Source organism: Molossus molossus, unplaced genomic scaffold (assembly GCF_014108415.1).
Source record: "Molossus molossus isolate mMolMol1 unplaced genomic scaffold, mMolMol1.p scaffold_m16_p_11, whole genome shotgun sequence".
In the NCBI taxonomy this organism is placed as follows: Eukaryota; Metazoa; Chordata; class Mammalia; order Chiroptera; family Molossidae; genus Molossus; species Molossus molossus.
Window position 1 is genome coordinate 78,602,633 of NW_023425346.1, and position 26,965 is coordinate 78,629,597.

The window sequence follows — 26,965 nt, forward strand, 5'->3', positions numbered from 1 at the left end:
AAATCTATGAGATGCAGTGGAAGAGTTCTGAGAGGGAAGTTCATAGCACCACAAGCCTACCTCAAGAATCAAGAAAAATTTCTAACAGAATATCTAACCTCACAACTTAAAGCACTAGAAAGCAAACAAAAAGAAAACCCCAGAGCAAGTAGAAGGAAGGAAATAGTAAAGATCAGAGCAGAAATAAATGATATAGAGACCAAAAAAAAAAAAAAAACAATTCAAAGAATCAATGAAACAAAGAGCTGTTTTTTTTGAAAAGATAAACAAGATTGATGGACCCTTAGCTAGACTCACCAAGAAACAGAGAGAGAGAACCCAAATACACAAAATCAGAAATGAAAGAGGAGAAATAATAACTGACACCAGAGAAATACAAAAGATCATTAACAACTACTATGAACACTTATATGGCAACAAATTTGACAATCTAAGTGAAATCAGCAAATTTCTACAAACACATAGTCTCCCAAAACCGAACAGGGAAGAGATAGAAAACTTGAACAGACCAATAACAACTAAGGAAATTAAAGAGGTAATCAAGACTCTCCCAGCAAACAAAAGTCCAGGCCCAGATGGCTTCACAGAGCAGTTTTACCAAACATTCAAAGAAGAACTAACACCCATTCTCCTCAAACTATTTCAAAAAATTCAAGAAGAAGGAAGACTTCCTAACTCATTTTATGAGGCCAGTATAATTCTAATTCCAAAACCAGAAAAAGACACTACAAAGAAAGAAAACTATAGGCCAATATCCCTGATGAACATAGACACCAAAATCCTGAACAAAATACTAGCATATCGGATCCAGCAATACATCAAAAAAATTATTCACCATGACCAAGTGGGACTCATCCCAGGGATGCAAGGCTGGTACAATATTCTCAAATCAATAAATGTGATACACCACATAAATAAAATGAAGAATAAAAACTACATGATCATATCAATAGATGCTGAAAAAACAATCGACAAAATCCAACATCCATTTCTGATAAAAACACTCAGCAATGTGGGAATAGAGGGATCAGATCTCGACATAATAATGGCCTTATATGAAAGCCATGCAGCCAACATCATACTCAATGGGCAAAAACTAAAAGTATTTCCCTTAAGAATGAGAACATGACAGTGATGCCCACGTTCACCATTCTTATGTAACATAGTACTAGAAGTCTTAGCCACAGCAGAGAGACATGAAGAAAAAATAAAAGGGTTCCAAATTGGAAAGGAGGAAGTGAAACTGTCATTATTTGCAGATGACGTGATATTATACATAGAAAACCCTAAAGACTCCATCAAAAATCTACTAGACTTAATAAATGAATTTGGCAAAGTAGCAGGATACAAAATTAACATCAAGAAATCGACGGCATTCTTATACACCAATGAGGAACTCACAGAAAGAGAAACTGAAAAAACAATCTCATTTTCCATCATGGTTAAAAAATTAAGATACCGCCCTGGCCGGTTGTTCATTGGTTAGAGCGTCAGCCTGCAGTCCATAGAGAGCCTGGATTGGTTCCCACTAAGGGCATATACCTCAATTTAAATTTGTCCCTGGCCATGGTGGCCATGTGGGTTGCAGCTACTCGATGTGTCCCTTTCACGTTGATGTTTCTCTCTCTCTTTCTCTCTTCCTCTCTCTCCCTCCCACTCTATCTGAACAAAAAATGGAAAGAAATGTCCTCGGGTGAGGATAAAAAAAAAAAATTAAGATACCTAGGAATAAACTTAACCAAAGAAGTAAAGGACCTATTTGCAGAAAACTACAGGACATTGAAAAAAAGAAATAGAGGAAGATATAAAAAAGTGGAAGCACATATCTTGTTCATGGATTGAACATCATTAAAATGTCCATATTACCCAAAGCAATTAATAGATTCAATGCAATCCCCATCAAAATACCAACAACATATTTCACAGAACTAGAACAAATACTTCAAAAGTTCATATGGAACCAAAAAAGACCCCAAATAGCCACAGCAATCTTGAAAAAGGACAAAGTAGGTGAGATCACAATAGCGGATATCAGGTTATACTACAAAGCCACTGTAATCAAAACAGCCTGGTACTGGCACAAGAACAGGCATATAAACCAGTGGAACAGAACAGAGAACCAGAAATGGACCCAAGGCAATATGCTCAATTAATATTTGACAAAGGAGGCAAGAGCATACAATGGAGTAAAGGCAGCCTCTTTAATAGATGGTGTTGGGAAAATTAGACAGCTACATGCAAAAAAATGAAACTAGACCATCAACTTACACCATACATAAGAATAAACTCAAAAATAAAAGATTTATCCCTTGCTGGTGAGAGCATTGGCCTGTGGTCTGGAGAGACTTGGGTTCGGTTCCCGCTAAGGGCACATACCTCAGTTGCAATTTGTTTCTGGCCCTGGTTGGGTCGTGTGGGTGGCAACCACTTGATGTGTCCCTTTCATGTCGATGTTTCTCTCTCTCTCTCCCCCTCCCACTCTATCTGAACAAAATATCGGGGAAAAAAAAAATGTCCTCGGGTGAGGATAAAAATAAAAAATTTAAAAAATTAAAGATTTAAATGTGACCTGTGAATCCATAAAAATCCTAGAATAAAATGTAGGCAACAAAATTTCGGACATCATACGCAGCAGAATTTTCACTGATACATCACCTAAGGCAACAGAAACAAAGGAAAAAATGAATACATGGGACTACATCAAACAAAAAAAAGCTTCTGCACAGCAAAAGAAACAACCATCAAAATGGAAAGGGAACTCAATGTATGGGAGAGCATAATTGCCAATGATACATTAGATAAGGGGTTAATTTTTTAAATATACAGAGTGCTCATACAATTCAACAAAAGGAAGACAAAGAACCCAATTAAAAAATGGCCAGAGGAGCTGTATAGACGCCTCTCCAAACAGGACATACAAATGGCCAAGAGACATATGAAGAAATGCTCAACATCACTAATCATCAGAGAGATGCAAATTAAAACAACAATGAGGTATCACCTCACACCTGTCAGAATGGCCACCATCAACAAATCATCAAACAACAAGTGTTGGCGAGGGTGTGGAGAAAAGGGGACTCTAGTACACTGCTGGTGGGAATGCAGACTGGTGCAGCCACTGTGGAAAACACTATGGTGTTACCTCAAAAAATTAAAAATTGAATTGCCATTTGACCCAGTGATGGGGAGGAGGGTGTCAATGGGGTAAAAAAGGAGAAACATCTGTAAAAAAATAAAATAAAATAAATAAATAAATAAATAAAATAAAAAAATAACTTCCTAAGGAACAAAACTAGTAATAATACAATCAATTTCACCTTAGAGGCATCTGTTCTAATTGTGCCAATATTCTCAAATGTTCTGTCATCTTTCCATGTTGTCAGAGAAGCTGAGCATCCCTGGCCGGTTTGGCTCTGTGGTTAGAGCATTGGCCCTCGGACAATGAGTCGCAGGTTTGATTCCGGCCAAGGGCACATACCTCAGTTGTGGTTGGTCCCCGGCACTGGTCGGGGTCAACCTGTTGATGTGTTTCTCTCTCATTGATGTTTTTCTCTCTCTCTCTTTCTCTCTCTCCCCCTCCCCCCTCCCTTCCACTCTATCAGATGATAAATAGAATAATATCCTTGGGTGAGAACTAAAAAAAAAAGAAGAAGAAAAGCTGAGCAGTGGGACATCCCACTCAATTATCTTTATCCATTTCGGACTGTTTGCAACAGGAACAGGTGTTTCCACAACTGCTTTCCTCAAACACAAAGAGAAGTAGTTCATAGGCTTAGCCTCCGTCACCTTCGGGCCCTGCTGTAGCACTCCCTAGTGCACCTTCTAGGTGACGCTGGTAGAAAGAATCATGGGATAGTTGAGATACGAAAAGCATACTTCAATATTAGAATAAATATCTTGTGTTGTAAAAATTCCCCTACTCTACCAGAGTAAATATCAGTGAGCTTACAAAACAGGGATGGGAAATGCCTAATGACATAATTGATACCTGCTAGCTACCACGCAGTCTGCGGCTTGTCTTGTTTATTTTTCCTTATAAAACCAAATCAGTATTCTAAAGCATCAAATAAAAGAAAGCCATAGAAGAACCAAGAACATAATTTCCTCAACAGGTTTGAAAGTACCTTACTGTTTATATCATCTTAATGAGAAATAAAACTGTGTAATGAATTTTATTAGCAGCAAAGTTATTGTATGATAATATCATAGATGAAAAGAAAATGTATTCATTTCAAAAGTAATTGATAGTGGGAACTTACAGAGAAAGTAGTTTCTTTGAAGCCATTGGTTTTTTTGTTTTTGTTTTAATAATCAAAAACATGTCCAGACAGTGTGGCTCAGTGGACTGAGTGTTGTCTTATGGACTAAGAGGTCCCGGTTTGATTCTTGATCAGGGAACATTCCCAGCTTGCAGGCTTGATCCCCCGTGGGAGGCACGCAGGAGGCACCAATCGACGCTTCTCTCTCACACTGATGTTTCTCTCTCTCTTTTTCTAAAAAAATCAATAAACAAGCAAACAAATAAATAAATAAATAATCAAGAACAGTTAGGAAAAATTGCTTGACTATATAATGTCCATTCCAGGCAATCTGTGTAGATCTGGGTTTCCAAGGTGATGGAATCACTTCTACATAATCATTCATCATGGATATATATCCCCTTTGAAATCCCCTTTGAAAAAAATGAAAGTGAGGGGCAGTGATCTGAAGAAATGTAAAGGTCATTCAGAAATTATAACCTTTTAAAAAACTCAAATGTTATAAAAGAAAAAAGAAGCCTGGAGATAAAGTTACATAATAATGATTCTTTTAAAGCATTCATATGATACAACTAGTTTGGATGACTTAGAAAATTAATAGAAAATGGATGACAAAAGAAATATAATCTATTTTTTAAAGGACACACTAGAATACATGGGCCCATATAAAAAACAAAATAATGTTGAAACAAGATATTTGAACCCAGATAGAAATTCTCAAACATATTAGGCCACAAATATTTCCTTTTATTTCATCCAAATTTTCTCATTGATCTTTATTACTTTCTTATTATATATTTTACTTATAACTGTCATAACCCTTTTAGACAAAATATTTTACTTAACTTTGACATTTGCTCCATTATATCTAAAGTCTGTAATCCTTGGGGGGGGGGGGGCTTTTTTTAGTGTTTATTTTTTCCTTAGAATACTTTAAAACAGAAATATAAAGTGATCTCACATACATTTAAGACTTCTCATTTATTAAAACATGTCCATGCCTAATTACAAAGAAAAACATAAAATGTAAATATATAACAAGGGGAAAGGGACTAAATAAACACATTAAGCACTTCCATTTAGAGAAAAGAAAAATTAAAGAAATACATAAGTCACTGATTCATAGCAATTTTGAAATCTGGCTGGGAAGGTACTTTGAAGACCCTCTACCTTGTGGGTATGTGGTATTCCTTGATTAGGTCCAGGTCTGCTCCTTAGGAGTGGTTCCTTGGACCAGTGTTCTTTGTGGCCTGTGGCTCTGTGCTGTGGGAATTACACTCCTCGTCCACATTGGAAGCGGGCACTCACTAACAGGCCTTCTCGGGAGCTGCTCAACTCTCTACTGCCTCCCTTTTTCCCATATGTGGTTAGCAGTACAAAGTCATTTTAAGTCCACAGATTTTTAGTATTCAGATCCGTGGTTTCTTTAACAAGACAACTCTCTTAAGAACATAGTAGCCTTTTTCACTATTGGCGTCCAGTCGGTTGCATGTTCCAAAAGCTAAGAAGACAGTTTTCTTCTAGACATTCCTCTTAGATTTGCTCTATTGATTGCTTTCCAGCTTCCATGACTCTCTTCCTACTTATTTGCAGGTAAATTGAATTGATCAGTGGGAAAGCTACATTTTTAGTCTCTTTTCCCTAAATCATTCTGTGCAATGGGAAGCATGTACTGAATGCTACACCTTTAGTTTGATTTTTTACTCTGTGACAAGTACTTTCACAAAGGCTTTTCAGAGGTTTTAACAATGGTGTCAAGACCACAATCTCATTTACGCTTTGCCACCAGGCTGAGTTTACTCAAAACTTTTCTGCCTTCTTTTAGTGGTTGTTGTGAAAAGCAGTTGTATTTTCCAAATGTTGGATTCTTCAGATTTCTGGGGAATTTATTTTTTATTCTGGCTTCAAAATGGTCAGTTGTTTTCTGAGCTCATCTCTTTTTTGCAATACTTTGTGTAATGTAGCAACAGCAGGTAACACATTCTGTTTTCCAAGCCTTTCTCTATAGCTATGTGTTCATTAGGTGTGCTGTTTATCTTATAAATTATTGCAGACAACAGCCTAACAAATATTTTGCCCTTGGATCACATCGATCTCCCTTTCATCTTCCAATATCGGCTTCCTTGCTGTCTACCATCAACTCCTAAATAACTGACCCATATTTTATTATTTTTTTGTTACAAAACATCTCATTCCTCATAATAATTTCTCTATCAGTAAGGATACCATAAGTTATATTGCAATAAAAAACCAGAAGAATCTCATCAAATTAAAACACTAGGTTTACTTTTGTTCATGTTTATTTTGCTTATCCAGAACAGGGCTGGCTTATCCTCAGACTGGGACCCAGTAGTACTCTGGGACAGAGCAGCCACCACTTGGAGCATTACCAGTTGCCATGACAGTTTGAAAAAGAACAGGTAGAGGCCCTGGCCAAGTAGCTCAGTTGGTTAGAGTGTCGTCCCAATATGCCAAGGTTGTAGGTTCGATCCCCGGTCAGGGCACATACCAGGATCAACCAATGAATGCATAAATAAGAGATGGAAAAACAAATCTCTCTCTTGCTCTCTATCCCTCCCTCTCTCTCTCTAAGAAAAAAAAAAAAAAAAAGAATAGGTAGAATCATTTACTGGCTTTTAAAAATTCCAAAAAGAAGCATACTTCACTTCCAGTCACGTAACATTGGCCAAAGCAAGTTATATGGCTGTACCTAGTTCAAGGGGAGGAAATTATAATCTTAACATGAACCTACATGGGAACTAGAAATATTTGGTGGATAGTATTAATAACAACCACAACCTCCAATATATTTCTTGTTTCAATTTTCACATTTAGGGCTAGCATTTACCTGGAACAGATTTTTGTCTGGTGTGATGACATCCAGTATGGACACCAGTACCACTTACTGAAAAGTCCATTCTCCTATGCGGTGCTGTTCTTGTTATAAATCAAGTGTTCATATACACATGGCTCTGTTTCTGGGCTCTGTTCCTTTGATCTATTTATCTACCTTTGCACCAACTGCACAGTATCTTAATTGCTGTTGAATTAGCATAAGTCTTGAAAACAGAGAGAAGGAATCTTCCCGCCTTGTTCTCCTACCTACCGATTTATAACATGTAAATCTGTTTAAATTCTCATTGATATCTTACTGTTTTATCTAGTCTTGCAAATCTTTTAGATTAGTTTACAGGTATTTGATACTTGTATGCTTTTGGATTTTCTGTGTACACAATCATACCCTTGCTGAATAACGAATGCTTTCTTTCTCCTTCAAGCATAGTTTTTAATAAGGACATCTAGTACAATGTTGAACAAAGTGGTTATACAGGACGTGTAGTCTTGTTCACAATCTCAAAGTGAAAGCTTTCAATGCTTTACTATTAGATATAATCTTTGCTATAGATTTCTGGGGTAGCTAACCTTTATCAGATGAAGGAAATTATCATCTAGTCCCAATTTGTTAACAATTTCAACTATGTTAGATTTAGATTTTTGTCATGTGCTTTTTTTTCATCTATTGGATGATCCTAACATTTTTCTTCTTTATATGTTAATGTGGCAAATTACAGGATTAATCTTCTTTCATCTATATTCCCATTTCCCATCCTCACCCAAGATTATTTGAAAGCAAAGCCCAGATATTATATCGTTATTTCCATATATGCCTCAGTGGGTCTCTCTAAAATTCTTTTTTAGAAGATTGCCATCATTGTTTCAAATGTGTCTTTTGTAAACAGCCTCTGCTGGGTTTTCTGTTTCATCTAGGCTGACAACCTTTGTCTTGACTAGGAGTTCAGACCATTTGCATTTAATACAATTACTAAGAGTATGGGTTTAAATTACCACCTTCTTTTGTAATTTTATTTCTCTCTCCTGGCTACATTTCATTCCTTTCTCATCTTACTTTGAATTGTTTTTTATCACCTCATTCTTCACTCCCACATTTGCTTGGAAGTTTGACCCTCTTTCTATTCTATGGGAAGATTACCTTATAAATAAATTTACATTCCAGGATATAATATTAATCTTTTTTCATTTACCAAATATGTGTTGAGCATCTCCACATATCAGCTGAAGAAAAAAGCAACAGAGTAACACGGTGTCTGCTCCTTGAGGAGCTTTAGTCTCAGTCAACCCCATTATTTATTTATTTTTCGAAGAATCTCTGGGTCTCCCAAATTCAGACTACTCCTTGTTTTCATTATGCTCATAATCATGTGTTTATAAAAAGAACTGTTTTATAAGCTTACTGTAGAGTCGGCAGTCTATTACAGCGGTGTTTTTCACATGCTAATTTCTTTTACTTGGGTTCATTTCAGAGGCTCCAGCTCAGCTGCACTGGGTCTTCACCAGGACCGTTCCGCACAGTACGCCTATCCTCACAACGTTCCAGTGAAGTGTTATCTCCATCAGAGAGATGAGGACACTGATTTCAGTGAGATTGATTTTTCCAGGATCACATGCTAGTAAGTGGTGGACTGGATTTGAACCCAGATGTACCTATCTCTAACGCGTATATTTTCCCCACCACATTACTGGGCAGGATTTATCAAAATGTAGGCTAGAGAAATTGTAATATGTATTAATGCTTTAAGAGCACCTGCCACCTGATTTTTTTTTAAGATGCAATTCACATTCCATAAAACTCATCCTTTTAAAGTGTACAATTCATCAGTTTGAATTATATTCACAAGGTTATACAACCATTACCACTGTCCAATTCCAGAATATTTTCATCTCCTCCCCCAAATACCCTGTGTCTTCAGGAGACATTTTCCAGTTCATGTCCCCCTTCCCAAGACCTAATCTGATTTCCGTCTCCACAGATTTGCCTATCCTGGCTATCCTGGCCTTTTCGTCTAGCCTTTATGTCTCGTTTCTTTCGCTTGGCATACTGCTTTCAAGGTTCATCTATGTTGTAACATGGATCAGTGCTTCTCTCTTTTATGGTTCATATTCCATTGTATGGGATACACCACTTTTGTTTATCCACTCATTGGCTGATGGACATTTTTTGGCCGTAAACATTTGTGCATAAGTTTTTTGTTTTAATTTTTTTTTCTTTATTGTAGAAAGAGAGGAAGGGAGAGGGAGAGAGAAAGAAACATGGATGAGAGAAAACATCTATTGGCCACTTCCTGCATGCCCCCCACTGAGGATCAGGCCCACAGCCTGGGCATGTGCCCTGACTAGGAATCAAACCAGCGACCTCTTGATGCATGGGTCAACACTCAACCATTGAGCCACACCACCCGGGCTGTGAGTAAGTTTTTATGTGAACATGTATTTTTTATTCTATTAAGTATATACCTAGGAGTGTAATTCTGGGTAATGTGGTAACTCTGTTTAATTTTTTGAGGAACTGTCACACACCATGATGGATCATTTTACATTTACACCAGCAAAGTATGAGGGTTCTAATCTGCCCACATTACCAACAAACTGAGAAGGCAAGCCAGGTGCAGCCCCTTAGGCAGTACAGATACCCCGCCCTTGGCTTTTGTAATTCCCTTCCATCCACCAATCACCTGAACTACAGTGGAACTAGAAAACCCCAAATACTCAGAGGCTTATCATGTATAAAAGGTGGCTGGAACCCAGGCTTGGGGCTCAGCCTTTGGAGGTGACTCTGTTGGGACAGCACTAGTGTGCATTGAATAGTCCTTTTCTGATCTTCCAAGTGCGTGCAGTCTGTCTCTTTCCGCTGACCAAATTTCTGCCACAACATTATTACTGTCCATCTTTTTTTTTATTATAGCCATTATGGGCATACTATAGTATCACATTGTTGTTTTGATTTGTATTTCTCTAATGACTAATGGTGTTGAGCATCTTTTCTTTTAATCCTCACCTGACAATATTTTTACATTGACTTTCAGATAGAGTGGGAGAGAGGGAGGGAGGGAGAGAAAGAGAGAGAGAGAGAGAGAGAGAGAGAGAGAGACATCGATTGGTTGCCTCCTGCACAACCCCACCAGGGCCAGGGATCAAACTGCAACCAAGGTACATGCCGGAATCAAACCTGCTTCTCTTTGGTCTGCTGGCCAACACTGTAACCACTGAGCCAAACAGGCCAGGGCTGTTGAGCATCTTTTTATGTGCTCATTTGCTATTTGTGTATCTTCTTTGGAGAAAGTCTACTGAAGTCCTTTGTCCATTTTGTAATGAGTTTTTATTGTTGAATTGTAGGAGCTCTTTATATATTCTGCATATTAAGCCTTATCATACATATGATTTACAAATCTTTTCTCCCATTCTGAGTTGTCCTTTCACTTTCATGATAGCAATAGTGTTCTTTGAAGAACAAGTTTCTAATTTTGATTTAGTCCAATTATCTTTTTTAGAGGCAAATGGTTGGGGTGGGAGGCCGTAGGTATCATATCTAAGAGACCATTGCCTAATCCAAAGTCATAAAGATTTATAGCTATGTTTACTTCCAAGTAAATATTACCTTCACTGTCTTGTGAAACAATGCAAGAACTCTGGGACATTTTACTTATCCTGGTAGTTTACATTCTACTGTTGTCAAACACTTAAAATACATGCAGATTGAAATCCCTCGTCACCCATTATCATAATCATTTTATGCAGTAAATAGTTCTTTAACTAGACTTACATATTTACCACAATTTTTGTTTTCATTTCTTACTAAAACTCAACAGTCCACCAGGGCTTATTTTCCCTCTGTTTGAAATTTTATTAGATTGTCCTTCCTTAGTGAGGATCTGCTGCTGTTAAAGTCTCTCAATTTTTATTTTAAAATTTTTACTTAGCCCTCATTCTTGAAGAACGTTTTTGTTGTGTAGAGAATCCTCGGTTGAGAACTAATTTCTTTCAACACTTTAAAGATATCATCTTCTATTGTCTTGTTTCCAATGTTACTACTGAGAAATCAGAAGTCTTTTGAAGATATTTCACCCTTTTTCCACTGAGACGCTTTTAAGATTTTTCTTTTTTTCCAGTTTCACTGTGATGTGTCTAGATATGGATTCCTTTCTATTTATCCTACTTGGGATATACTGAACTATTTAAATTGATGGCTCAATGTCTTTCATCATTTATGGAAAATTCTGAGTTATTATCTCTTTCATTATTGTGTCTGCCACACTATCTCTCCCCTCTCTTTCTGAACTCCAACCGTTTGACATTCTCAAAACATCTTCTACATCTTTTACCTCTTACTCATTTTCCACCTTGTAGTTGCTTCTGGCTTATAATCCAGTTTACCAAGTCTTTCTTTAGTTGTATCTCATCTGATATTCAACAGCTCTATTGAGTTCTTAATTTTGATTTTTTCATTACTACACTTTCTAATTATTTTTTAAATAAAAAAAATCACTATTTCAATATCTAGAGTCCTTGTGGTCTATTCCTATTATTTTTCTATTGATTTTGACTTAGTGTATATTGCTTCATGTTCCTTCACTTTATTTTAAAAACTTTCAGAAATAACTTGAGAATTTGGATGATCGTCCTCCAGAGAGGTATTTCTTTCTTTCTGCCAGGTACTGGAAAGTATTAGCAGTCCATGACCAAGACTTGATTTTTTTCCAGAGCTGGAGTACAATTATTACCTCCATTCCACCGGTCTTTTTGCTGACGTTTTCCCAGTCAACTTGTAATTGGATGAAGCCAAACTTTTAGTACATTTTCTCAAGAAAAACTCACATTTGCATGCTTAAAACTTTCTATGGTCTTGATAGTTTAAAGGCCAGCTTGACCTTAAACAAAATCATTGGGTTACACTTTCTTTTCTTGAGGTTTTTGAAAGTTCTGTTTTGCATTTTGCCTTGCTTTGCACATTGTGAAAAGTCTAACACCATCTAATTCTCATGCCCTTTTCAGTTACTGGATCTTGTTTCGATGTAGACCCTTTGTCTTTACACTCTACTATTGTTTCTAGGGGATGTCTTAGAGGTGATTATTGACAGTTTTTCTGCTAAGTCTTCTTTTATTTAAGAAAATTTTTTTAGACTATGTCTTTTTAAAAACTTTTCATTTTGGTAAAATTTTAGATTTACAGAGAGTTGCACGAATGGTTCAGAGTTCCTATATATTTCTCACTGTTTCCTCTCGTTAACAATTCCTGAAAACAGTAAAATGGTCAAAATCTAAAATTAACATTAATTTACTACTATGAAAACTCCAGACCTTTCTTGAATTTCACCAGTTTTCTCACTGCTGTTCATTGTTGGTGTCAAGAACTTGTCCAAGATTCCATATTGCATTATTTCTCTTTCGGCTCCTCCAGGCTGTAACAATTCTTCTGGTTTCCCTGTTTTTTCACCCGTACACTTTTGAAGAATATTGGTAAGTTGTTTTATAGAATACCCTTCAGTTGGGTCTGTCCGGTGTCTTCACATGATTGAAATAAAGTTATGTACTTTTTTTGCAGTTTTATTATAGAAATATGTACATTACTCAGTAAATCATATTAAGGGGTTCATGAAGTCAATATGCTATACTGTCAGTGATACTTTTATCACTTGGTTAATGTGATATCTACCAGGTTTCTCTACTGTAAAGTTATCTTTCTTTTTGTAGTTTAAAAATCTGAGACTATGCAAACACTGTTATTCTACAACTTTTGCTTACTATTTGATTTTTAAAGTTTTCTTCAGTAAGATGGGCCCCAAACGATCGCCATCTCCTGGTACTTACACTCTGTGTAAACTCCTCCCACACTGTACCAGGGTTGGTATGTGTGGCAGAAGTGATATGCCACTTCCAAGATTAGGTTATAAAAGACACTGGAAAATTTTTGTTTAAAATAAAAGATACTGGGTTTTCATCTTGAGTCTATTAGTGTGTGTGTCCTGTCTCTCCCTCTCTTCAATCACTTGTCCTGGGGAAATCAGTGCCCGTGTTGTTGGCAGCCCTATGAAGAGGCCCACATGGCAAGAAACTACATGAATGAATTTGAAAGCAGATCCTCCAGCCACAGTCAAACCTCCAATGACTGTGGCCCTGGTTGAGACTTTACTTGCAGCCTTGTAAGACTCTGAGCCAGAATTATTACTCAGCTAAGCTACTCCTGGATTCCTGGTCCACAAACTGTAATGTAATAAATATTGCTTCATTGCATTTTTAGGGTAATTTGTTACATGGGAATAACGAATAGTCTGAATCTCTTAATTTGCCAATACTAGAAGCTACATATTTCAATGGATGCTTTTGCATTACAGTGGCAGAGTTGAATAGTTATGACAAAACCACTGGGCCCTTTACAGAAATGTCTGTTGACCCTTGCTCTAAACTGAGACCATAATGATCACTTTTATATTATAATCTGATCATTCACTGCCCTACTTAATGTCTTACAATGACTTCTTGTTGCACTTGGGATGAAGATCAAAACCCGTAACATGGCTCAAGAAGCCACGCATGCTCCGCTTCGTGCCTATCTTTCCTGCCTCATATTCTGCCACACACCCCACTTCCTTTTGCTTTCAGTGCTTCAAACATACTGCACTTTTTCCAGCTTCTTTCTTTTTAAATTGCTTACTGGGGGTAATAACATTACGTAACTTTCTGCTGTACAGTATTATAACTTGACATCTGTGGACTCTACCCCATGCTCCCCACATGAAGTCTAGTTTCCTTCTGTTATCATTTGACCCCCTTAACCCACTTTGCACTAACCGCCCCACACACACTCTTTCCCCACCGGTAACCACCAATCTATTGTCTGCAGCTATGAGTTTGTTCTCGTTAGTTACCTTTTCCACATTCCACGAGTGAAATCATATGGCTTTGCCCTTTTCCGTCTGCACGCACTTCACTTAGCACGATACTCTGGAGATCCAGTTTCTGGAGTGCACCCTGCCACGCTTACTTCAGGGCCTGTATACTGTATATACTCTTGAGAATGCCTTTCCTCTATTCCCTCCTTCACTCAGCTCACTTCTACCCATTTCTTAGGGTTATTTATTTTTTTATCCTCACCCGAGGACATTTTTCCATTTTTTGTTCAGATAGAGTGGGAGGGAGAGAGAAACACTGAGCGAAAGGGACACACTGAGTGGTTGCCACCCGCCCGCCCGACCCAACCAGGGCCTGAGACAAACCGCAACCAAGGTACGTGCCCTTAGTGGGAACTGAACCCGAGTCTCTCTGGACCACAGGCCAACGCTCTAACTGCTGAGCCAAACCGGCCAGGGCTAGGTCTCAGTTTAAACGTCACTTCTTCCATGCATCCTCTGTGAACTCTCCAAACTAAATGAGTCCACTGGTTCCCATAGCCCTCTAACTTGCTGATAACATCCATTTACTTGTAATTAGTGTTGTTCTCCACTAGACTGTAGGGGGGCACTAACCCTCTGTCTTGTTCAGGGTGGTATTCCCAGCATTTAGCTTAGTATCTGGTACATAGTGGGCACTTAATACCCCTTGTTCTGCCTTACCCTACTGAATTCTGTCAGCTCACTTCTGATGCTGTCCACCTCTGTCTCCACCACAACTCCTCTAGTTGAGTCAACTATTACGCTGTGTCTGGATTCTTTCAACAGGTACCCAGGCAAGTCTTCCTATTCTGGATTTTTCTCCACCGTGCAGCTGGACTAACTTTTCTAAGATGGTTTCCCACTGCTTTCTGAACAGCCTAAAACCCTTGAAGACTTACAAAACCCTTTGTAGTTTAGATGTTACTTCTCTCTCAAAAGCACCTGTGTTAGTCTAAATGATTCCCTTTCAGGTCTTGAACTACAAATTCTCTCTCAACTCTGAACCTTTGCAAGTTATTCTCTTCACCTGCCTAAACCAGTATTCCCCACACCTCCTCTTTCACTCAGGCATCTCCTACACAGTATTTGGAGATCACCTTATACATCTCTACCCCCTGGAAGCCTCCTCACTCCCCAAGTCTGGTGTAGAGGCCCCTTCTTTAGTACCCTATATCCATTGCCCCCAAGCCCCCCCCACGCCATCTGCAGCATGGATCACAAAGCCCTGTGAGAGAAGGGACTATCTGGCTTCTTTTCCATCGGATTTCCAGTATTTACACAGTGCCTGACACATAGGAGCCAAAAAAATATTTACTAAATAAGTGAATTTTAATGCTTCAACACTAAAGCAATTTTTCATAATTTTGAAAGAAAACTTTGAAAGCTCACATTAAATCTTGGGACTTCCAATACTACACCCTTCAATTTATCCAGCATGGACCTTACTCTCATTTCAACCAGTACACCTAAATCTCTTACTACCTTACATTGTACCCACCTCTCACATCCCCCAAACATGAATAAGTTTAGCAGTCTAATTTCTATCCTTCAGGTCCTAGACTGCTGGGCTCGGGCTTCATCAAGTCACAGAACCTAACTGGCTCCATTGAAATATTATGGCTGCTAACCCTACTGGGCTCTCAATGACTTACGTGGTGCTTCTCCTTATGTCCAGGCTATTCTCTCCTAGCATATGTCTGAAGTTTTACCACTTACCTCAAGCCCCCAGACTATTCTACACCTGCTCACTCTCAGCAGGTGATCCTGCCCCTCTGTCACTGAGATAAGAGGGAAATGGATACAATTTCTTTCTTTGCTCTAAACTTTCCTTTCTCTTGTCCCTATTCCTTCCCCTGAAGCATTTATCTATACTCTTGAACCTACTTCTGACCTGCTCTTGGGCTCTGCTGCATCAATTTTGGTATTGTCACACTTCATATTCATTTAACTCAGGGTCTCATTATGCTTTTTCATCCTCTTGCAGCAGCTGGAGTCATATCCACTCTGCTAGTCGGTTACCGCTCACTGAGATGGGGCAGCTCTTCAGCACCTGATATGCTTCATTATCAAGGGAGCTTGCAGTTCACAAACAGAAATGATGACGTCGCCATCCTTCTGGCCCCTCCAGCTCATCCCTGCTGAACTAAGCAGAACTTGATACCACCAAGCCAGATTACAACGTAGAGAACTATGTGCTGGGGACAAAGACATAGCAAGTCTTCTGCTCTCCCACTAATTCTCAAATTTCAGGCATAAACAAGTTACAATAAATGTATCTTGTTTTGGGATTTGACTCTAGTGGTTAAAACCATGTTGCATTGTTTTGGGTTTGGTGCTGTTAACATGACCTCAAATACAAACCAACAACAGGAACTTGAGAATTAGCAATTACAATCCTGGAGATGTCAGAGACTCTAGGGCCACATTTTCCTCTCATACTGTTGTTACCTCTAAGCCTTCAGTGCTTTTTGTCAGCATCTCTCCTAAGTCACAGAAACCAATCAATATCAAAATACAAAAAGCAGAAAAAAAGGTTTGTGAACCTAAATGGATTCCTAACTGGTTGGTGATAATGGGCTAGTGAGCTACCGGATGGAGGGGCAGGGGCAAGTTCTTTCCATTCAAACACCACCAAAGACTACTCAAAAAGACCACCATCATAAAGCAATTGAGATTTTCGAAGACTAGCTGGGAATTTTCGGAAAGCAAGGATCATAGCAATGTTCCTCAGATCTGCACACTCAGTTTCTTCTCTCCCGTCCCTTCCAAAAACACATACACTTAGCAAAGGCTTTGCATTACTTTTGAGACAAGGATAGAAAAAATAGGAATTAAATCCCAAAGTAAAAAGGCAAAGAAAAAGGAAACCCTTTATATTTAAACTCCACCTTAAAGCAACTGTTATGTTACGCTTTCATCTTTTCAGCTGTGCTCACTTACACACATTATTGTCAATATCTTTTTAAAAACATGTAAGCTTAATGGGGGAAAAAGAGGGACATCTGTAATGCTCTCAACAATAAAGATAAAATTTAAAAACATGTAAGCATTAAACGTTTTAAGGACCTTTCACAAACCAAATGACAGTAGGTTTTTATTAACATATCTTACAATGTTCATTATTCCTAGTTTTATAATTTCTGCTTAATTATAAAGATTGATTTAGCTTCTACAGTAATGTACTGTATTTAAATGATCATTCATACAAGGTATCACACCAGTACATTTTTTTGAATAATATACACACATCACTCTAACTTGGACCTGTTATTTTTAAAAGTGGATTTATAAATGGGACTTAAAAAAGTTATGGGGGAAAAATTAAAGTTCTAGTTTAGCAGCATGCATGTATGTATTCAAGTACAATTTTCAACCAAGTGCTTTGTAAAAATTTACTGGTGACTAATTCACCAATATCAAAATAAACACTATCAAACCCAAATTTTAATGTTAAGGCTAATATTTTCACTTCACATCCATATGCACAACCATAAAACATTCCATTTTAAATATGTAGTAATCAAAGTCTGAATACATTATACCATGTACATATAGCATCAGAGTTTCAAACTGTAGAATTATTCAAGTTCATGAACCCTGAAACAGTATTTACTAGAGATGTAAATTAGCATTTTGCTCTTCAACCACACTTAAAAATGGTCTGGTATTCATAATAACTGATGCAAAAAATATGACAGGCTGACTTATGATACATTATTAAAAAGTAGCAATGAGTTGGAAAGGACAGTTATTTAAACAATCATTCTAGTCTTTCCGAAAATTATCTTAATATTTTGGAAACATATATAAAAATAGCAAGCTATTTCCATGTATTTTATTGTAGAGCTATAGGTAATTTTTTTACTTTTTGAACACATTTGAATATGTGCTATTCTGATCTTCTATTTTAATTCAAGGCCATCATTTAATGTCCACTTGCATATTCTGTAATATGTCATTCATGATTTTTAGAAGCTAGATCTGACTTGACTTTTGTATTTTATCATGATTTTTTTAGTTCATTTTTACATGTAAAAATGTAATTTTATATAACAAGCCATATAAGTCCAAAGTACCAGGAATTGCTTGATAACACTATGTATGACATAACCATCAACTTAATTATTTGGGAGGAAAAAATCTGGTAGCAATATATAACATGCTTTTCTATAATCTTCCTTCTCCATTAACCAAGTGGATTTAGCTCAATCATTCTCATTCTTACTGGCTTAAAAACCCAACAAACATAAATTTCTTTTCACAGCAGTATCTAAGAAGATTGCAGATGTGCAGCTCATTCATGAGGGTCCGCACCACTAGGCTCCTCCCTTCCCTTTTAGGAAACCAAGAGAAGTAGCAGTGATTACATTGCACAAATATATAGATGAACCTCTTGAGCTGACAGGAAAGTTTGAAAACTATGTTTCATTTGTGGGGAAGTCTGAGCATTTCCAATCCAGTCATTTAAACAAAAATGTGGTTGGTAATAAAAGTGGGCATGCGCAGATTCAAAATCTGCCATGCGTATGCTCTTAAAACTTGATTTTATAGTCAAATCTATTTGTTACTACCTCCAGTAATTCAACCAACTGAAATGGAAACTTTTGATTTTTAAGGACTCCCTCCCCCAAGCACACATTTATCTCCCAAAATGTACTGTATTATATTAACAGCAGTTATCTACTTATTTTACAATTATTTCAATTATTTACCTGGGGAGAACATTTATGAAATTCCTGAGAATGAATTAAGTTTTCAGCAAAGCCTTAAACTTTTAACAGATTCCTCACAATAAGAAAAAATTTTTAAGTTCTACTATTAGACCAACTTTTACTATACAATATTTCACATAAATCATGTTTTACATTTTTTTCTAATTACATACAGCAAAAATCTCAAATCAACACAAGAATGGCAAGGGAAAAGATGCATTATGTTTAGCAGATGCAAATTAAAACACACAGATATAAAGAAGCAGTAAAACTTTAAATAAATCACACCCACTCTAAGTATCGATGAACAGCTGATATGCATTGCTGGGAGAAATCAGCTTTAAATAATTTTGTCAAGTTGTGCTTCTTATTAATTGTAGATTTTTTTTTTTTAAATGACCACTAAAGAATGATTTAACTTGTAATTCATGTTCTTGAGATACTTTTAAAAATTATCATAGCATTAATGTGATTACCAGCACCTAATTTTGGAAAGGCTTTATCACGTATGGTTTCTTTTCTTCCCTCAGCAAAAGCATTAATCCCCCAAATTAAGTTAAAGTTTATTGTTGATAAATTCTCAGTGAAAATGATGATATAATGCAATGCTGAGGTGGTGAATCAGAGCCCATTGTAATGTGGACTCCATCTTTTATTGATGTGATCAAAAGTATGAGAAATCCACTGTTGTTCAAGAACTTTGTATCTTTCCTTACACATGTAGAGAGGTTTGCCTCGCCTAGAATAAAAAAGGGGGAAAGGTATTAAAAGAAAACACAATAAAGATTTCACACACATTTTTTAAAATAGAGTTTTCATGGCAAAAATTTCACATAGTAATTTGGTTTATTTCATGTTTCCTTAGCATATCAATGAGAAAAATATCTCAAAATCTAGAAATAGCTCTAAATTAATAACTGTCAGAATTTCTTGATATAAAAAATATTATCATTACAAAGCCAGAAACGTCACATTGTTACTGACCAAACTTCAATGAAACACCCACAGACATCCACGCACATCTCACCTCAGATCCCGGTCCTCCTCTCCATGCGCATCCAAATACACAGAGCCCCAGAGGCAGAAGCGGTGGCCTCGAATGATGATAATCACTGAGGCATTGATCAAAAGGAAAATCCCTGTTCCAGCACCACAGTTCTGAGAATGCTAAAAAATTAAAAATATATCAGTTAACTTCATAATCAAATGAATATAAATCAAATATTTCCATGTGATATGAGATTTGAATTTTCATAAACTTTCTATTATTTACGAATGCTTACCAGTACACATTCACAGTAACTTTGTTGCTTGCAGCAAAGCCCTTTCAGGCATACAAAAGTACCACACACAAGGCAAACGGCAGGATCTTTAGGAACCTTGGTGCAGACACTACAGGTTTTCCTGTGGTAGTACTGAAAAATGGTATTATAATTCTCAGGCAACTGTAGTAGGTGTGGTAATTTCCATCTGGACTCTTGGACAAGCAAGGCCTAAAACATTATCCAAAAATACTCATTAGTTCTATGTATTTAAGTCATTAACACAAAAATACTTCTTCTTTAAAAGGACTTGTTTTTAAAAATGAAAAATCTGTCTCCAAAAATGTGATTTATTTTTTTATTAACACTCTTCTCATTTCCATTTTACAAATGAGTAAAATAGTACTTCAAAAATTACCACTCTCTATTTTCACATTGTTTCTACTTAAAATATGAAGCAAGGTTTAGATTAAGCACACTAAAACACTTAAACTTGTTATTACCATAAAAATATTAAATATAACTAGACATGCATGGAAAATATATCTAGATATACTTGTTTTTAAATATGCTTTTAACAGTTACACATTTTTTTTAAAACCAAGTTTTGACCTTTCTCAGATAAACAAATAATTCATTTGCTTTTTTTTAAGGGAATGTCATAGTTTTAACTCATAATTTCTATTTCAAGACTTTATAATCTAGAGTCTCCTTCTTAGAAAATGTAAAGTCTTCTTATAACTCAAGCTAAAATCTTTTGTATCCATAAGTGCTGGTGTTACAACTCTTCATAAATTTGCTACTTACATTTTTGTTTTTTTAAATGCCAAATTAGTTCAATTTCCCTGCAGGATATACTTTATCGATTATTTGCAGGGGTATAAAAATATTAGTAATAGCACTAATTTTTTCTAGATACTACTTCATTAACACTTAAATAAAATGTATGAGTCTATTATCTTAAGAAGCTGTATAGATGGTGATCATCTCACATAATCATTAGCCATGATCCACCTAATTCGATGCAGTAGCTAAGTAGCTAGGCTGATGCTTATTAGTAAGTGTATGGATAAAGTGGCCATGGAAGCAAGGACAGGGACAATATATGGGCTTACAATATGCTATTTGCCAGTACTCAGTGCCCAACCCTGGACTTCCCAAATTGCATATTCCATAATGGTTAATTATATTGGAACCCTTCCGTCAGTGGAAGGAATAGCAATTTGTCCTCACTGAACTTGATACTTGTCTAGATTAGGCTGAACACTGCCCAGTAACTCACACTACATGACCTCTAATCAAAGAATTTTCTCCGTAAAGAGAGATGTAAGGCAATAGGTGGATGTCTCTGGGATTAACTGATCTTAATGTACACTCAGTCATCTGAAAAAATTACTGGTCTTTTAAATAATAAACTACGTCACTGATCAATGTTTAGATGGTACCAGCTGAAAGAAAACACCTATAGAATGAGGTATGTGCTCCTACAGAATGAAGTATATGGTCCTAACAAGCAACACAGGAGTGACTGTTCGCGCACAGCTGGAACTGCACAGGTGGCTGTGGCATCTCCCATGATTTTATCTAAGAATTCAGTCTTTATTTTCTGTTTCCCTGCTATCTGGGGTTCTTCTGTGGTTTCAGTACCATGCTAAGGAAGCTGTGCACTACCCTCCATTAGGTTCCACTGAAGCTAAATGGCATCTAAGCGTTCTAGGTTCCCTCACACCACTAGGAGAACGGGAATGGCTCACAACATTATCTGGAGGGACGAACCCTGGCTATCAAGAGGAACAGAAATATTGCTATACAATCGGTAACAGTATGTTTGGAACTTAGAGACCCTTTACTTTCACCCCTCTCCATGTCCCAAGCTTGAAAGGTAAATATTTAACACAAAACTATTACAGCCTTATATAAGCAAGATAGGACCTATTACCAGAAGCTTAGTCCTCTTAAAATAAAGTTTGAGTTACATCCTTGGTCAAACAAATCTAACCAGTGGAGGTGCTAGTCAAAGGAGGTGAAAGATTCAGGGGGGCCTGATGATATAATACTGGATGTGACTTCAGGCTGCATATTTGGAAAAGTGGTAAATGCACCACCTGTGGTTGTAAAGGTGAGGTGCCAGTTACTTCATTTTGAACACAGGAAGAAACGAAACTCAATGAATGAGAAGAACAACGTCTATGTGCCGGACAAGTAAGATGTGGAGGTGGTGGGCTACCAGTGTTTCTTCTCTCCCCTTTGTCTACATCCTTACCTGCATTCTTATATTAATAGTATTACAAATTCTTTCGGAACAAAAATAACCTCTTTTCTTGCTCTGTACAAGTCTGATAGGGTTGCCCCCTCACAAGATCCTTTCCTACCACAGGGTGTAAATATGATGCAAATTAGGCTAATCAGATTCTCTCTCCCAGGAAGCTTGAGCACACATGGAGGGAAGAAAACTGGTTGAGGGGGAGTCATCCAGGGGTAGAACTTCAGAGAAAACAGACAACAGGTTTGCAAACAAACTGTCTGTTTGAACCAAAGAATCTTAGCTGACATACAACATTAGAAGCACTAATTCAGACTATCTTTCAAGGGTACTGTTTTTGGACTACTTGGCTCCATTCACTGTTTATTTTGCTAAGTCCTTCTATTCAAATTTAAAGTTCCTGGTAAAGAAAATCTGGTTTTCCTAGGGTCCCGGTCAGGGTTAGAGACAGAACAGAGTGAAGCAAGAATAGGGGGAGGGATGCTGGTCAGATGGTGATACATTCAAATAACTGGTAAATATTCTGCATAAATAGAAATACATAAGGAAATTTCTACTGTTCTGACTCTAAAACAAATAACTGTCACTCAATCTTACAAAAAGATAAAATATTTAAATGATAAATTCTTATCCTTCATCAATATCCACAGCAATAATCATTCATCTAAAATGTAGGCCTGCTCTCACACTATCAAAAAAGTTAATTTTTATCTGTGGCTTAACCAATAGCTCAGGTGAAGACAAAAATGTTTACGTATGCCATCACTTTTCCCCTGTCCTGGTTCTACAATTACGCCCATTTCTTACTCCAACTCACAGGTTTTCAGACATCAATATATAACTTCAGATTCTAGCTACAATCTGTGAATAAAGAAATTACTAGAAAGAAAAGAGATTTTTAGACAAAGCATACAAGGTTCAGTTAACTTCTTGAACTTCCCTTTCCTTTAAAAAAAAAAAGTATAACATCTAAGGATTTTGACAAAAAATAGAAATGAACAAAAGAGACATTTATTATTTAGGCTTACCTTGCCTTTATTATTCACTACTGTTTCAAAAAGTAAATCTAGTCTGACACTTTCATCTGAAATACTAATCTTTCCTTTTTCCTTTGATGTTAAAATTAAAATGCTCATTTTCCCTGAAACTTGGCTCCCCTTTCAATAATTCTATTTCTGCCTGTGACATCTTCCCCATCACTTAATTGTTCCACAAACATGTATTAGGTCACTAGTCTATATCAGACACGTTATAGGAACTAAGGATTCAAGGATATATAAATAATGTTTGCTTTGTGCAGCCACAATTCAGATGCAATAAACAAAGTGATAAACATGGCAACTGTAAGAGACAGTGGCAAAAGTACTGTCATACAGCACAACAGAGGGAGGGGGTGTAGGGATTCACAGGAAGATGGACGATCCGACAGAACTTGACAGAAGAGGTAACATTTGGCTTAGCAAAACCTTGATGCGTGATAAATTCAACAGGAGAAGGGCAGGAAGGTTAGTTAGTTAGTTTGTTTATTTATTTATGTTTTTCAAATTTTTCTGTTAAATAGAAGGCTAGAGTCAGATCTGAGTTCCTGCTACATGATCCTAAGTGATACCTCGGTTCTCGAACATAATTCGTTCCAGGAGGATGGTCGAGAACCAAATTGTTCGAGAACCGAAGCAATGAAACCCAATAGGAAATAATGGAAACTGGATTAATTCGTTCCAAGCCCCAGAAAATGCCTATTTACTGGCCTAATTTGTATATAATATGTAGAAAAACATAAGTCTCAACAAGAAATAAAAGTGTACAGTATGTCTAAGGGTTAAATTCAGTGTAAAGCGTGACTCTCTCCACAAAGCGTGACTCTCTCTCTGCACTCACACTGATGACGCAAGCAAGGCGCGCTGGGCCGGATGAACGCCATTCGGCTCAACTCGGCTCATCTCGGAAGTTCGAGTTCCAAATATTTGTTCGGATTCCGAGACAAAAGTTTCTCGAATCTCCTGGTCGAATACCGATTTGGTCGAAAACCGAGGCGTTCGAGAACCGAGGTATCACTGTACATTTAAATGATTGTGGCTTGGGCCCTGCCGGTTTGGCTCAGCAGTTAGAGTGTCGGCCTGCGGTCCTGAGAGACCCGGGTTCAGTTCCCGCTAAGGGCATGTACCTCGGTTGCAGTTTGTCCCCGGCCCTGGTCGGTTGTTCGGGTGGCAGCCACTCGATGTGTCCCTTCACATCGATGTTTCTCTCTCTCTCTCCTTCCCACTCAACCTGGCAATGGGTGATCATCAGTGGTATTGAAGCAGGAGCAGATTCCCATCAGAACTATGTGTATTCGTTACTATTCTAAGAATGAGTTCAAGATCTTAAAGTCATGTATATCTGTTCACCAAGTCCTACGTATTTTTCTCAGATGCCTCTTGCATTGGTTACATTATAATTTCTACTATCAGAACAATAGCACAGATTTTCTTCATCACTTAAAAATCTCTGGCTTCCCTCTCTCCTTCCTTTAACTTACCTGCTAAAAAGCCACCAGATTACCTCCATAAAACACTACTTTCATCATATTATGCCATTTCTCAAAAACTAGATCTAGCTACAGAAAAAGTCTGAGCACCAAGCTATGGCATTCAGCCACCGCTGCTGCCCCCTCTCCACACAAAGCCTTTCAGCAGCTGGGCTGGCAGCACTGGCCCAGCAAGTTTTAAAGTTTAAGACGTGACCTTTAAGACCTGCTGGTCCAAATCTTTGATTTCAATGCGACAGTTCTCTTTCCAGTAAGCTTACAAGTTCTTCATCTATCTTAAAATTCCTTTGTATCTTGCAAGTCTAATGCTGTGATTATTTAAGGAGTTAAATAAACTTGACAACCTAAAACAAACTAAAAGTGACATGATAATACCTTAGCTTTGTTTACTGAAATATTTCTGCTTTTATACTCATAAACAAACATTATGTAAGTAAACTGTTTTTCAATATAATTAGTTTAATAAATGCTTCCAAGAATAGATGACCTGAAATATTAAATTCTTCATTATCCTCTTAACTATTAGCATATCACCACTGTGGCAAGTGAGTACTATTACTTTTACATACCTTTCCTTGTTCTGCATGTTTTTCAGTAAATGAATTTATCTCCAAACACCACTGAGCTATAATATCAAATGCTGGAACTGGCCAATCCAGACAGGAGGCACTGATGAATGGGTGTTCTGTTTGGTAAAATGTTGGCAGAAGTCCCAAGCAGCTGGAAAGAACTGAAAATTCTTCTTCTTCCTTTTAGACATGAAATAGAAAATTCTCAAGACATTTCATCAAGAACTTTTCCCATTATAGATATTTTGAGTGTCATTCTCATCAATTATTTTTGGATAGTAAGAAAACTTTCTTAACTGAATCAACTAAAGAAAAGTACAGAGAGTAGGAGGAGTAAAGAAGAGAGACAAAGGTTCCTAGCTCTTATATCCAAATATCCCCATAATATTTCTCTTTGAAATTTAACTCCTAAGTGCCATAGCATCTGTTTCTTTTATACATTTATTTTCTAAATAGTGTTGCCACCTATCTGATGAATGCAGTCTACAGAACCTAGTTACTCTCCGAGAGTAAATGTTAATTTGAGGCAAAGGAAAAGTGACTTTTGATTAAAAACACATAGTTGTCAGTGTGGACAAAGAGTAAAAGCATGAAATTTACAAGAGGCAGTGCTAAATAATTTATCTGAATCTTGAATGAGTGTGAAACAAAGTCAGATTTAAAAGGAGGGGTAGTTTTAAAAAACATTAGAGATCCAAGTGCCAGGCAATCTGAAGCTCCTCTCAGTAATAACAAAACCAGAGAAATCAATCATCCAAGTGTTCACATTTTGAAAGTTTGTTTTTAAGGAGCTTGTTTGTCTTATAAACACCAAAATAATACTCCCCAATCCCCTTTTAACTGAAAAACCATTTCTGAGGCTAGTATGTCTACTTTCCCCTGACAACTAGATCAATTCCTATCATCCTTCAAATTCCAGCTCTCCAGGAAAGCCTTCGCTGACCCTACTTAATGAGACTTTAGATTACACAGTCCCATTCAGATAAAAGTACTTCCATACCTTGTAAACACTTCAGTTCCCGGATATTTTCTATTAGTTACTTTAAAAATCAATTAGCCTTTCCTATAAGACTACGGGAGTGGTTCCTGTGAGTAGGAGCTCTGTCCTCCCAGGGCTTGCACACAGTAGAAATTTAACCAACACCTCTTTGCAAAATTGAACTAATTACATAGATTACATACAAAATTCTAAAATATGATACAAAGATAAAGATGAAAAAGCAAATGATATGAAAGCTAAAAATGTTAATTTTTTAAAATCTCTAAAAATAAGGCCACAAATCCTCCATTTATATAGCTACATAAAGACAGCATTTTAAAAAACAACTTTATTGAGGTGTAATTTACATAACCATAAAATGCACCAACCTTAAGTGCAGTTTGATGAACTTTGGTGAATGTATACTCACACAACCACTGCTGCAGTAAAATTTTAGAACAATTCCACCCCCAAAAATTATTCCTTTGTACCTCTACGCAATCAATTCTAACCCCTTCTCCTGGCCCTAGAAACCACTAATGTGCTTTCTACCATTATAACTTTGAATTTTTAAAAAATTTCATATAAATGAAACCATATAGTATGTGGTCTTTTGTGCCTGGTCTCTTTCATTTAGCATTACACATACACACACACTTTTAATCTTCA

General features: G+C 37.1%; 1 protein-coding gene across 7 annotated transcripts in view; it reads right to left on the reverse strand.

Annotated features, from left to right (window-relative positions):
* Positions 1 to 17,047: 17,047 nt before the first annotated feature.
* Positions 17,048 to 26,965, reverse strand: part of UBR3 (ubiquitin protein ligase E3 component n-recognin 3) — a 222,767-nt gene continuing 212,849 nt past the window's right edge. For 6 of the 7 annotated variants that reach the window (XM_036253642.1, XM_036253634.1, XM_036253638.1 and 3 more), the window contains exons 36-39: positions 25,318 to 25,497; positions 19,980 to 20,189; positions 19,724 to 19,863; positions 17,048 to 19,435 (exon numbers count right to left, since the gene is read on the reverse strand). In XM_036253642.1, coding sequence (XP_036109535.1) covers positions 19,318 to 19,435; positions 19,724 to 19,863; positions 19,980 to 20,189; positions 25,318 to 25,497 — 648 coding nt within the window. In that variant the 3' untranslated portion in view covers positions 17,048 to 19,317. The remainder of the gene's footprint in view (positions 19,436 to 19,723; positions 19,864 to 19,979; positions 20,190 to 25,317; positions 25,498 to 26,965) is intronic. The other variant, XM_036253639.1, reaches the window with a different exon arrangement.